General features: G+C 51.6%; 1 protein-coding gene across 1 annotated transcript; it reads left to right on the top strand.

Annotated features, from left to right (window-relative positions):
- The first annotated feature begins 8,223 nt into the window (after nucleotides 1-8,223).
- LOC141023077 (uncharacterized) lies at nucleotides 8,224-9,021 on the top strand. The gene has a single exon (XM_073499386.1). The coding sequence runs from the start codon at nucleotides 8,224-8,226 to the stop codon at nucleotides 9,019-9,021; it is 798 nt and encodes a 265-aa protein (XP_073355487.1).
- The last annotated feature ends 5,068 nt before the right edge of the window (nucleotides 9,022-14,089 follow it).

The raw sequence follows: 14,089 nt of genomic DNA, 5'->3' as shown, positions 1-14,089 counted from the left end.
TCGCCGTGTGGAGGCACCAGTTCCATGCCCTCCTCGACCTAGCCGATTCGACCTGTTCCTCTCCTCTTTTCTCCCTCCTCTGTGCCGGTCCTCCCCTAGCTCCGCCGCCACACTTGCTACGCCGTCATACGGATCGGTAGAGCACCACCGCCATGCATGGCACACTGCACGAAAGCGGACGTAGTCGGCCACGTCATGGTCAAGGACACAATCGGCGATCACCCAGGCCGGCCCGTTGGAAAGACTCGCCCAGTCCCTCCTGTGGCAACGCGGTTCAAACGATAAGAATGGAATACTAGTAAATTTTAGTGATAACTAGGCGAAAGATGCACGTACCATCCATTGGACACCGTGCGTGCACGCTTTTCCCCCCAACCACAAGATGGCTTCATCGTCGTAGTGCCCGCGGTGACGGATAATTTTGAAGTGGAAACGCGTAGGCCACGGAATTTATTTATTTTTAAGTGGAAACTAATATTTTGTTCCTCTATGAAATAAAATTTCTAAAGAATAATCTGTCTTGGTTTTAGTTTTATTGTGTTTTCTTTACTTTATGAGTTCCAAGAGAATAACTGGATATTGTTTTAACTTTTGGGATTTTCTTAGTTTATCTGTTTTCCTCTAATATTTCAAGAACCACTTAAAATCCTCGCCATGATAGGAATAAAAACAAAACGGGATAACCAAACACTTGACTAAATGTTGGGAGGAAAGAGCCTCTTTTTTTTGCGAGATCATATGGGAGTTTTATTTCAAACTTACAGGGTTACAATCGAGAGGCAATAAGTCCTCACAACATGGAGGACATCTGCACATCCACACTGCAGTACATGACTCGGTACGGCTATAGTTTGCCATACAATCTGCTACCCTATTTTGAGTTCTACTAATTTTCTGTGGAACAAACTCCCTTTCATTCATCATTGACTTGATTTCTGCTACTAGGTGTCCATAAGCCGAACGAGACAAGCTATCACTTGAGAGGATTGATAGCGCTTCAGAAGAATCAGATTGCACCATGACTTGCCGCTCTGTATGTTGTAACGCTAGGGCCATCCCCTGCATAAGTGCATGAATCTCCGCCTCCAACGCCTCGTTACAATTAAAAATAACTCGGTAGGCAGCGAAAATTACCGATCCGTCGTCACGTCGCAAAATCATACCAATACCCACACTGCCATCCTGAGACTCTGTAGTACCTTTATATCAGAGAGAGAGAATAGGCGCACCACAATAGTTACATGATACTCTCGGAGATACAAGCGATTCTCCCGGTAAAAGTCAAGCCTCCCAAAGAAACCATCGACAACACTATTGATTGTAAAAGGCTCCATGTACAAATGCCAAACACAAAGCATATACGACTGAAAAATACTGTTACTACATGTATAGAATCTGGCTGATAAAATCTACTCTGAAAGTATTGCGCAAGGAGAGACAATCGACAACACTATACGGCGATTTTAGGGAGTAGTTGAAGATATAGTGTGTTTGGTAATTCGAAATGGCAGATAATAGGCCTCAACATTCTCATGGATTCTCTCGTCGAAATCGAAGCTCAAGTAGACACTGCTACCCTCAATAAAGGGGAAAACCCTTGTGCACACTGAAAAACAAAAACGTTTACCCAAAAAATGAGCCCGACTGTTGAATTCCTTGAATGGAAACAGAGCCTTCTTTTCCAAATCCACCCGATAGACATCAATTATCATCGGGCAAGGCTTATACCGCGAGCTAGGTTGATAGTGCACCAACATCAGTTTCCCACCATTATCCACCAAGTGAGCCGACTGAGTTGCTGTGTAAACATGATTACACAACTTGGCTGCCACCTCCAGTCGTGGATCTATGATCGTTTCCAGTACCATGACATTGTCTCCGATAACCCAGTAGAAGCGACCCAAGAACATCAAAGGAGTTCAACGTGGGCAATAGACTCCGTATTCGCGCGGTATGACCTTCCAACACTCATCACCAGCTTGGCGATGCCTAGGAACCCGGAGAAGCAGAGCAGGAATGATATAGAATCAGTGACAATGAAGGAACCCCACGCTAATAGTCGGCCTTTAAAAAATTCACGACCATAATGGTGATCGTCCAAATTCAGCAATGTGGTCACAGGTGGAAGCGGATTTAATAATGGGGTTTGAACCGATCCCGAGTTCCCGACCCAGCACGAGCTTCAATTCCGCGGCCTACGCGTTTCCGAGTTCACTACGAATACGAATCTAGGAGTACGATGCTATTCATGTTCCGTTGTGCGCCTGCTTTGTGCGCGATGATTTCTCCAGGTGTTTTGTGGGATATATAAGGCCCCCGAACCAGCCGGAGGCCCTGATGAGGCCGCTGTGGACGTAGACGGCGTCGAACCGGCGTTTGCCGAGGCGGTTCTCGAGGAGGAGAGCGTAGTACTCAGACCCCGGCGGACGAGGCAGGCCAGGTCGACGCAGTTGACACCCAGCGGCGGGGCGAAGAGATACGGGGAAGCAAGACGTCCATGGCGGCGGCATGCCAATTCCGCGCCCACCGCGCGCACCACAGCCAGTAGACGCGCTCCACCAGAACACGATTATTCTCTCGGCGCTCCGTGTGCGTTTGTTGAGCAGGGCATCCATCCGTCCATCGCCAACACGGCTAAGAAAGAACTGAGCTTTGTATCCTCGGAGACTAAGCAGTGAGATTAGCGAAGCCTGGCTGGATGTTCCACCAGATTGTGTTTTGAGCTTTGTATCCTCGGAGATTCCAGACTTTGTTTAATTTAAATATAAAAAGTGAACCTAGCAACCCTAGAAAAAAGAAGTGAGCTACGCTGTTCGCTGCACACCAGCTGCTTGTGCAAATGCACCATATCTCACCCGAAAAAAAAAGGCGTCGCTAGCACTCGCTAGCTTCTCCCGTCGAGGGCAAGCCGTTGCCCATTGGACCTCCGGTGGAAAGAGTCGGTGCTCCTCCGCATCCACACCCTAGACGTCGCTTACGTGCTCTCCATGCGTCACAAAGTTCGCTGTGGCCGGCGCTCTCAAAAACTACCCGACTGACTCCAACGAAGATGGCACGGCAGCGGCGGCCACGAAGAAGTGGTCGCCAATTCAAGTTGATGAAAGGTCAACGTTTGAGAGGATCCCTTTGATGCACGTATACTGGTTATTAGAGCATCTACAACCGGACCTCTCAAATCCGCATTATACGCTCGGGCGGACCGCCCGGTCACTGTCCCCTCAAACGGTTCTCAAACGCCCGGGCTGACCGGTTCGAAGCCAAAGATAAGAAGCATAGAGTTGGTTGACAACCCAAATCCTTATATATCAATCCAATTACCGGAGGAACGAAGAACTAAGGGCCTGTTTGGAGACTCTCCCGCTCCCTAAGTCCGCGCCAGGAGTTGGTTGAGCTGTAGCTAAAAATGACGGAGTGGGGAAAAGGCAGCTCCACAGATTCTCAGATTTCAGGGAGCTGGTGGACTGCCGAACAACTCCTAAGTTTGTCTGACGCCCGAAAACAACTTGTTTGTTTTGGTGGAAGAGGAAGAAATAGAGAAAGATCACCGCTTTTCATACGCCAATTCGTGATTCAAAGTAGACCAAGTGAGGGAGCTATATCCGGGACTCAATCAACATATGCCACCCCCATACCCAGCCCAAATATGGGGCGGATATGGGGGCGCCCGGGCACGCCCGCCATGTTGGCCTGACGGCGTGGCCCCACACCGTCTCTTCCTCCTTGAGCAGGTCCGGATCCGTAGGGAAGCGAGGCTACCTCTAGAACCGGAGGAGGATTTCGAGGAGGTTGAGGAGGAGGAGCAGGAGCCGGCGGAGGAAGAGGAGGAGGCGCCACCGCTAGATGGGGGGAGAAGGCGCCGGCGATGGAGGAGGATGTGGGCGTGTGGCCGGAGCATCACGCCATCCTGAACTCCATCCGCTCGGAGTCGGCTGCGGAGGCCAGGCGTCGCCGTCGGCAACAAATGGAGGCGGCAGAGGCGGCTTCGGCTCCGGCCATCGCCGATAACGACGAAATTTGAGTAGTATAGAATGCAGTACGTAGCTATATATTCTGCATGCTTTTGTATGGATTTAGGGGATGAGTATGAGAGAGTTGTATGTGGAGAAGGAAATATGAGGTGTGCCCGCGGACGCGCCCGGCGCATCCGCGGGCGTTTGAGGGGTCGGATTTGCCAAGTCCGGCTGTATATGCTCTTAGGGTGTGCGCTAGGGTCCGTTGATGCACACCAGAATTTCCCCGGATTTCGTGGCAAAAATAAACGCACTAGCTCTGCAAAGTCACTTGTCGTAATGTTTTTGCTCTTTTTTTATTTTAACGAAGTTCTATGTGCTCTGCGTTGTGTACCTATTTTGGCATAGTAGTGGTATTTTGCTAGTCTTTGTGTAATATTCATTTGTCATCACAATTGCATTTATCTAGGATAATGCAAGAAACGATTGCTTTGTTAAGTCGTGCTAGCCAAAATGTCTTGCCAAATTTTTTTGCTGGAAGAGGAATTATCATGCTTAGATGTGGTATTGTAGTAACACACGCCTCTCACTGCATATGTGTCTTCGGCTACAATTCAGCAAATGATCAACTTTCTAAGAAAATGTAAAAAGCGTGCATTTCAATGCGCTGAGTTGATAGAAGAAAAAGTGATGTACAAACCTAGAAATAGGCGTCATTCACACGATTACAAGAGACCTGTTCCCTTCGGAAATTAGCCAAACTACACTAATCATCCGAGTTTCCTAGTCCACCACGGCAAAAAAAAAAATCTATTTATCAGACATCATGGCAATATAAAAGAACACGAGAAATAACAAAAAATACATCCATGTCCGTAGACCCTCATAGGAACAAGTGATTCTCCCGGTACAAGTCAAGCCCCTCACAAGAACAATCGACAAACACTATTGATTATAAAAGGCTCCATGTACAACTAAATGCCAAACAAAAAACATACAACTCAAACTGTTGTTGCTACATGTATAGAATGTGAGCCGGTAGAATATAATTTGAAAGTACTGCACAGGGAGAGACAATCGACAACACTATGCGGCGACGGCAAGACCCTATGCGGCCAATTCAGGGAGTCATCAAAGATATATTTAGTTAGTTTGGTACTCCGACATGGAAGATAATATGCATCTACTTGACTATGGATTCTCTCGTCGAAATCGAAGCTCAAGTAGATAGTGCTATCCTTAATGAAGGGGAAAATCCTTGTGCAAACCGAAAAAGAGAAACGTTCACCCACAAACAGAGCCCGCCCGCTGAATCTCTTGACCGAATATAGAGCCTTCTTTTCCAAATCCACGTGGTAGACAACAAATCTTATTGGGTAAGGGTAATGATGAAAGAGCACCAACATCAACGTCCCATCGTTGTCGACCAAATGCACAGTAGTCAATGTGTAAGCATGCTTACGCAACTTGGCAACCACCTCCAGTCGTGGATTTGTGCTCGTTTCCAGCACCATAAGATTGTCTTGGATGACACAGTAGAAACGACCCAAGAACATTAAAGGAGTTCGACATGGTGAACTTTCACACTGTATTAGCTTCCAACACTTACCACCAGGCTTGGCGATGCCTAGGAACATGGGAAAGCAAAGAAGCATCCTGCACCAACCTGCCTAGGTGCCTCCTGTGCTCTTGCTCGGGCCACACCTCCCGTGCTTGCTCACTCAACCTCTCCGCCTCCGCCTCACCCGACCCGCCCCCAGCTCCGGCTGCGGCCTCCGCGCCCCTCCCCCCTGCCGTTTCGCCTGCGACGTCCGCACCTCCACCCACCGCTCCGCCAGCTTCTTCTGCCCCTCCACCCACCCACCTCACTGCTCCTTCTGCTCCCGTCATCGCCGCGCCGGTGACCATGGACAACCCAGTCCCCGACGTCAACCTACGCCCCCGCATGGTGTCTGCAACTATAGCCTGGTCTCCGGCGCTTGCCAGGGCGGAGCAAGATTTCGAGCAGCACGCTGTCATCGCCACCGTCCTTGGAAATCGCCCTTTCTTCACGGTCCAGGACGTGTCCGTCGCCGCCTCCATGCAGTTCGACATCGACCGCACGCAGATGCATGTCTCCGTCTTCGAGCCTGGTGACTTCCTCATTCGCTTCTCCGACCACCGTATGCGGAGCATGGCCCTCGGTGGGGAGGCGATCCTGCGCCTCTCGCCTTGGTCAAGGAGAGCGGGAGCCACCCTCATCCGGCTTCCGTACAAGATCAGGGTCTGCCTCGAGGGGCCGCCGCGCCATGCTTGGTCGATCGAGGGCGTCAAGCAGCTCTTCCCTGCCCCGACCATCGTGGATCACATTGAAGATGGGATCTTCAGCGACGAGGAGTCTGCATGCTGCTGCGCCTGGGTCTAGGTACAGGACGCCTCCAAGACCGCCACCAGAGGTTCGCTCACCATCGAGGAGCCGGAGGACCAGTGCACTGCTGCCTTCCATCGGCAGCTGTTGGAGGGCAGCAGCGACGGCGTGGTCACCCGCCCCGACCCTGTCAGCCTGCTCGTCTATCCGGTCCTCATCCACCTAGACCGGGTTCACGACTTCACGGTGCAGCCATCGATTAGCTTCGACAGCGACGGCAGCTCGCATTGTGGCTTCAGTGGCATCCCCACGGATGGCTCGCCGGGGCGAGACGACTATGCCAAATGGCACTACCGATGGACGATTCGCTATGAAGATGGCACCTTCCCGCCTGCCCGCCATGGCAGAGGGCCGGTGCACTCTCGCCTAGGTGACCGTGGCGACCCCTCCGGCGGCAATGGAAGAGGGATGGCAGAGGGCGGAGGCCGCAACCACCCCGTTGGCCGTGCCGCACCGCGCAGCTCCGGTGAACCCAACAGACGCGCCGCCAACGCAGGTCCCAATGAGCACCAGTGCCGTCGGGGTGGACCTAACGGAGGGTCGGGCGCCGTCACGGCATCCGCTGGGCCCCGTGGCTCCCGTGCTCCTTCTTCTCCTGAAAATGGGGCCCCCAACCTGTGCGGCCCTGACAACACCATGCAGCTCACCATCCTGCAAGAGGCAGAAGACCAGGAGGACCTGCAAGCTGAGCTGGCCAGTGGCTGCGAAGACCTGCTGCCCGATCTTATTGGGAGCGCGGCTCCCTCCCTTTCGCCTCCTCGACAGGCAGCAGTTTTCTCTCCCATGATTCCTGCCGCGACAGGAGACCTGCCGCCTTCTGGCTCCTGCATGCCTGCATGGTCTCCGCACGCGGCCGTGGACCTGCCGCCGCTCGCCAATCACAACTTGGCCACTGCCCCTGCGAGATCGATGCTGGTGGACCCAGAAAGAAATGACTCGCCTGTACCTATGGTGAGCCTCGGAGTGCAGCCGACCGCTCAAGACCCCATGAGGTCGGCTTTGCCGGGCCTCCGCTCGGCGCTAACTGATGGGCCGCCTCTTCCGGACCTCATCTCCTTTGGGCCTGCAGCCCGTTCACCTTCTCCGGAGGAGCTGCAGCTTCAGTCCTTTATCCGCTCCTTCACTGCGTAGCCGCCCACCCCCGTGCTCTCCTCGCCGCCGCCCAACCCTACCCCACTCCTGCCTCGCCTCCCCAGTGACATGGCGGCGGAGCAGCGGCGCAGCGGTCGCCTTGCCACCAAGCCTACCTATGGCATGAGCTGCCTCAACAAAGCACAAATTGTGCTCCTGAAGAAGAATGGGTTGCTACCTGAAGCAGCTACGCCAACTGAATCAAATTTGCAGAAGTACAAGAGTATCTACCAGCACCCTGTCAGCACGGAGTTCATCGCAGCAGTCACTTCGCTCGTTTCGGCCACTGGAAAGCGGCCGCAATGTGGATCTTCGAGCCAGGCAGCGCCCCCGCCCCCGGCCATGGGGACAACGGTGCGGTGATCTAGCGCCCGACCCTCCCGTCGCCCAAGGTCTATCCCCAATGTATCACAACCTTCTGTATCCTGTTCGTCATTCCTTGCCCTGCTGCTCTGTTCCCCCCCTCGTGGTTGCCTGCTGCTCAGCCCGCGACGGTCTGAACTGCTATGTTTGCTCATGTGTGTATCTGCTATCTGTCCGGTTCTGGCCTGAATACGTGGATGTCTGTACTTTGCTTCTATATGGTGGAAAATGCATATGTGAGACTATTGCCGTCCCTTCTATTGTTTTGATCTACTGTTGCCTAGCTGAAGCCACCGCTCTTTATGGGTGGATTGATCTCCTCGCGGTCTGCACCTTGGTCACGACCGGCCAACAGTTGCTCACCCCCGTTCTATGGATTGCAACACACTGAGCTGGAACATCAGGGGGCTAAACAACCCCGCAAGAAGAACAGTTGTTGTAGATTTCGTCAGGAACCATAACTGTAGACTAGTCTGCCTCCAGGAGACTAAATTGGATTCGATAAATAATGCCATCATTGCTGAAACATTGGGATCAAGATTCATTGACAATTTCTCTTACCTTCCTGCTGTTGGTAGACGAGGTGGAATCCTTATTGCTGGATCCTCTGATCACCTGAAGATCACCCCTCTGGCTAATCTCACGGGTCTCTACTCTCTCACCATAATGGTCACTGATCTGGACAGCAACTCCTCTTGGACAGTAACCGGTGTATATGGCCCTCAGTCTGACGAAGATAAGCGCAATTTTTTGCTGGAGATGCGCCAGCTGCAGACTGTAACTTCACCCGAATGGCTCATTCTCGGTGATTTCAACCTAATCAGCCGAGCTGACGAAAAGAGCAATTCTAACATCAATCTTCGGATGATAAGGAGTTTCAGGGCTGTTATTGATGATTTGGGCCTCAAGGAGCTCCCACTCACTGGGCGCCGTTTCACTTGGTCCAATGAAAGATTAAACTGCACTCTGACGAAGATCGACAAGGCCCTCTTTTCTGCTGAGTGGGAAGCAAAATTCCCTGACTTTCAAATGATCGCGGGGTCTTCAGAAATCTCTGATCACTGCCCCCTCATTCTCAAGAAGATTTCCAATAAGAGGTTCACTGGATTTAGGTTCGAAGCTTGGTGGCCTATGACTGATGGATTCGCTGACATTGTCTCCCAATCTTAGAACAAACCTCTCTCATGATCTGATCATATCCGTCGCCTTCACATCAAGTTGTCCAGAGCTGCCAAAGCGCTCAAAAAATGGAGCAAAGAGATCATCAAAGAAAGAAAGTTGGCCGCAGCGATTGCATCTGAAGTAATCTTTCAACTTGATGTTGCCCAAGAATCTCGCTCGCTGTCGGCTCAAGAAATCAACTTTCGTGCTTTCCTCAAGTCCAGAATGCTTGCCTTGGCTGCGATTGAGAAGATTAAATGGCGACAAAGATCACGCCTCACTTGGATCAAGATTGGAGATGCAAATACTAGGCTGTTTCACATTAGAGCTAACGGACGCAGGAGGAAAAACCATATCCCTTTTTTGCACACGGCAAACAGAGTAGCCACTGAGCAGCCTGACAAAGCTTCGGTACTGTTGGATCACTTCAAATCATTGCTTGGGCAACGGGTGCCGCCCAATAAGTGCATGAACTGGGAGTACATCAACATGCCAACTACTGACCTAAATCATCTGGACCAGCCGTTCTCCCTGGAGGAACTTCAAGATGCTATCTCTGCCATTGCCGCTGAAAAGGCCCCGGGGCCGGACGGGTTCATCGGACTGTTCTTAAAAAAGTGCTGGCACACAATAAAGGCTGACCTCCTCAATGCCCTCAACCAGATGTCCGCCCTTGATGGAAAGCAATGGAGCCTCTTAAATTCGGCTTTCATCGTGCTTATCCCTAAGAAAGACAATACCCTCAGGCCACATGACTTCAGGCCCATCAGTTTGACTCACAGTGTTGCCAAGATTCTCGGAAAACTCCTTGCTAGCAGAGTGGCTCCCCAACTGCAGCACATCATCTCAGTAAGCCAAAGCGCTTTCCTAAAGGGCAGAAGTATTCAGGATAATTTCCTCTATGTCCAGAATCTCATCCAGTGCCTACACCGTGACAAGAAGCCCACCATGTTCTTGAAACTTGATATTGCAAAAGCTTTTGATTCTGTCAAGTGGGATTACCTGTTGGATGTTATGAAACAAGTGGGATTCAGTCAGAGATTTAGAGACCTAATTGCAATTTCCCTCGCCTCAACCTCCTCGCGTATCATTCTTAATGGGGAGCCAGGTTCTCCTTTCTTTCACCTTGTGGATTGAGGCAGGGCGACCCTCTGTCACCTCTTCTCTTCCTGCTTGCCATCGACCCACTTCAGAGAATTTTGGAGAAGGCCACCGAGGAGCACATTCTTAGTCCCATCAGCCACCGATCGGCCTCTGTGAGGATCAGCCTGTACGCAGATGATGCCGCACTCTTCTTAAACCCAAGCAAAACGGAGGTGGCTGCCCTCCAAGAAATTTTGGCTGCTTTTGGCAATGTTTCAGGGCTCTGCACCAACTTCAACAAATCTGTTGCATACCCAATTGCTTGTGAGGAAGAGGTCGTTGAGGAAGTTCTTTCAGATTTTGAGGGGGACATTAGCTCTTTTCCTTGCAAGTACCTCGGGCTCCCACCGAGCCTTAGGAAACCAAGAAGAATTGACTTCCAAATCCTAATTGACAAGATCGCTGCTAAGCTTGCAGGTTGGAAAGGAAAGCTGATGAATAAAATGGGCCGGCTGACTCTTATAAACTCGGTGTTAACTTCTATCACAACCTACTACCTGACTATGTTCGCCCCTCAAAGTGGATCACCAAGAGGATCGACAAGCTAAGAAGGAATTTTCTTTGGAAGGGAGAAGAGGAAGCAAGTGGTGGGCACTGTGCGGTGAACTGGAACCAAGTGTGCTCCCCAAAGAAATTTGGTGGCCTTGGAATTAAAAACCTTGCCCTCTATAGTAGATCTCTCAGATTGAGGTGGGCCTGGTACACATGGAAGTCACCCTCTCGGCCATGGGTTGGAACCCAACTCCCCTGCTCCAAGACTGATTTGCAGCTCTTCAACGCCTCTACAACCATCAGACTTGGTGACGGAAAATGTGCTCTGTTCTGGAAAAATGCGTGGTTGAACGGAGCGGCACCAAAAGACATTGCACCAAACCTTTTCTCTCTGGCCAGACGGAAGAATGACACTGTCAAGAATGCACTTCACCAGGGCCGCTGGATGAAGGGCATCGAGAGGCTCTCCACTACTGCTGATTTGCTAAGCTTCATTGACCTATGGCATCAGATCAACCAAATCACTCTCTCTGACCAGCTAGATGAGATTGACTGGAGATGGACTAGCAACAACAACTACACCGCCCTCGGCCTACAATGCCCAGTTCACGGGATCCATCATGAAGCCCCAGCTTAATGCAATCTGGAAAACAAAGGTGGAGGGGAAAGTTAAATTCTTTGTTTGGCTCCTGGTTCTGAATCGCCTGCCCACGGCTGACAGACTCCGTCCGAGAGGATGTGATCATAATGACACATGCTCCCTTTGCGACCAAACTATTGAATCGGCATCCCACCTAGTCTCCCATTGCCCCTTCGCCAAGAAAGTTTGGCACAAATTGGCTGTCCTGCAACCTGATGTCCAACTGCCACCCACACAACCTTTCAGATCATCGGCGGCCTGGTGGAAAAGTTTTCTCCATGGCCAGCGAGCACATGCTGCAACTGCGCTCTACTTTGCTTGGAATGTTTGGAATGAGCGAAACCGTAGAATCTTCCGAAACCAGTCGGCTACTGCTGACATGGTAGCTTGTTTGGTGCGTTCGGACCTGGCTTCGTTAGTTCTGGCCTCAGCCAGGCCTGTGTAATTAGCTTTACTATCTTCTGACTGTTAGCCCTTACGCCTTGTGTGCGTGATTTCTCTCATGTATATTCCTAATCTTTAATGCAAAGGCAGAGCACCTGCCGTTAGCCCTCAAAAAAAGAACAAATGATATGGAATAGGTGACAACAAAGGAACCCCACGCTAATAATCGACCATACAAAAGGTCATGGTAATGATGGTCTGAAGGCAGCATCGTGGTCACCGGTGGGAACTCTATGAGGTGGTGTGTGAGAGGGTTTAGTAGTCGAATGTGGATGCGGTCGTGGAGCAGGATGAGGAGGCCCTCGGGTGTTGTGTTGAGCGTCTGGTGGTCGCTGAGCTCCGGGAGATCTACTTGTATGGTCTTACCGGTGGTGAGATTGAGGAGGCGGCGGTGGTGAGGAAGGGCGAGTTGCTCCCGAAGCATGATCCAGTGACGGGGATGGAGACGGTTGTTCAAACTGTCGAGCCCTTGCGGACCAGTGCAGCACCGCCGCCAAGCATGGCACACAGCACGGAAGCGGATGTAGTCGGCCACGTCATGGACAAGGACATGATGGGCGATCACCCCGGCCGGCCCGTCGGAAAGACTCGCCCAGTCCCTCCTGCGGTGACACGGTTAAGAAGACAGGAATCAAACACCAAATTTTAGAGGAAACCAGGCGAACAGATGCACGTACCGTTTGTGGCCACCGAGCGCCGTGCGTGCATGCTTTGCCCCCCAACCCCGAGAAGGCCTTGTCGTATGGGCGGCGGTGATGGTCGGGGCCGAGCTGGTGGAAGAGCAGAATGAGCAGGGGTGCGGCAGGGTTCTGGACCGCCGCCGCCGCCGCCCGGCGAGCCTGTCGGACTCTTTGTCCATCATCCCGAGTGCGCACGGCAAAATCTAGGGCAGCGTACGTCCTTTTTTCGTGGGCTGGTCTGCCATATTCCGTGTTTTTTTATCGTGGCCGATCGATGCCATGTTGCTGCTGCTTTCTATGCATCGTATCGATTTGCCCGATCCTTCCGACGTGGGGGTTTCGGCCGGATACCGATCAACGCTAGGACCAATTTCGTGTCCTGGGAGTTTCCTAGAACACTAAATATATGGACCAGGTGGTCTTGCCTGAATTGATTGCGGTGGCATCATGATATCTATGGTGGCAGAGGAGAAGCATAACTCGGTAGGAACCAGTGCAATCTCCAACGCGGATGAGCCAGGCGATTCAAGCTCTGTCTTTGAACTTCGTACGGGCTGCATGTAAACCAACGACGAACCCGCGTCTTAATCACTGGAAAAAACCACTACTGAATCAGTTGGCCCTGAATGTCGACGCTGCGTTTTCAGAGGATACTAACTCGGGGGCGTGTGGCGCCATTATCCGGGACAGCGGGGGCTTTTTTGTTGCGGCATCTACAGCAAAACTTGAACATGTCGCGGATGTGTTATCGGCCGAAGCTGCAGCTCTGGTTGAAGGCTTAAAATTGGCTAATACAGTTGGGAGCAACTCCTTGTTGGTGCAAACGGATAGTCTGATTTTAGTGGAGGCTCTCCAACAAAACTCTAGGCACTCGATGGTGGCAGGCCCAATTCTTAAAGAATGCCATTTACTGATATTTAATTTCGAAAAGGTCGTTATTATGCATTGTAACCGCGAATCAAATATGGTGGCTCATGTGCTAGCGCAGAATGAAAGTGTTGATCCACCAAACTTGTGGTTGGACTCACCTCCAGTTTTTATTTCTGATTATTTAGCGGACGATGTAAGCGTTGTTTAATTTTAATAAAGCTAGTCATGATGGCCTTTCCTAAAAAAAGAATAGTCCACTACGGTGTTCCCTTCGGCCCGGAGGAGACCGTCGTGCAACCGACGAGCCGGCACTTGTCGACGCCACTTCCTTGCCACGCTCTCCGACCTCATCTTCCCTTCCCCGACTACGAACCGGCACTTGGCGAGACGAGGCTGAGGCCCCAGAGGACGACGACAACGTCCGCGGCGGACGACGCAGGCCGGGTCGATGCGGTAGACGCCCAGCGGGGCCAAGAGATGCGGGCAGCGATCCAAGGCCATGCGCACCCCCAGCCAGTTGAGCAGGGCATTCATCGTCCCATCGCCAACACGATCGAAAGGACTGAAGCAGGTGTACTTTTTTTTACGAAAAAGCTGACAGCGCAGCGTTTTCATTGATAAAGGAGTGGGGGGTTAGAAATAAAAGGTATTTACAGAAAACACCATCACGGGAAGACAACTCCAGCCTCCTCTACATCAACCTAGTCTGGTTCCCTAGGTCTATCTAGCAGTGAGTTGGCCCTCCATCTGCCTGCCCTACTCCAAACGACTGCCTCCTCTACGATGTTGGCGATCAGAGCCACGGCAG

The sequence above is a fragment of the Aegilops tauschii genome, chromosome 5 (assembly GCF_002575655.3).
Source record: "Aegilops tauschii subsp. strangulata cultivar AL8/78 chromosome 5, Aet v6.0, whole genome shotgun sequence".
Lineage (NCBI taxonomy): Eukaryota > Viridiplantae > Streptophyta > Magnoliopsida > Poales > Poaceae > Aegilops > Aegilops tauschii.
The sequence above is the reverse complement of the archived record's forward strand: the minus strand, read 5'-3'. Positions and strand labels throughout refer to the sequence as shown.

Excerpts from the sequence above, each read along its gene's own strand:
- LOC141023077 (XM_073499386.1), top strand. The coding sequence starts at position 8,224 with ATGGATTGCAACACACTGAGCTGGAACATCAGGGGGCTAAACAACCCC.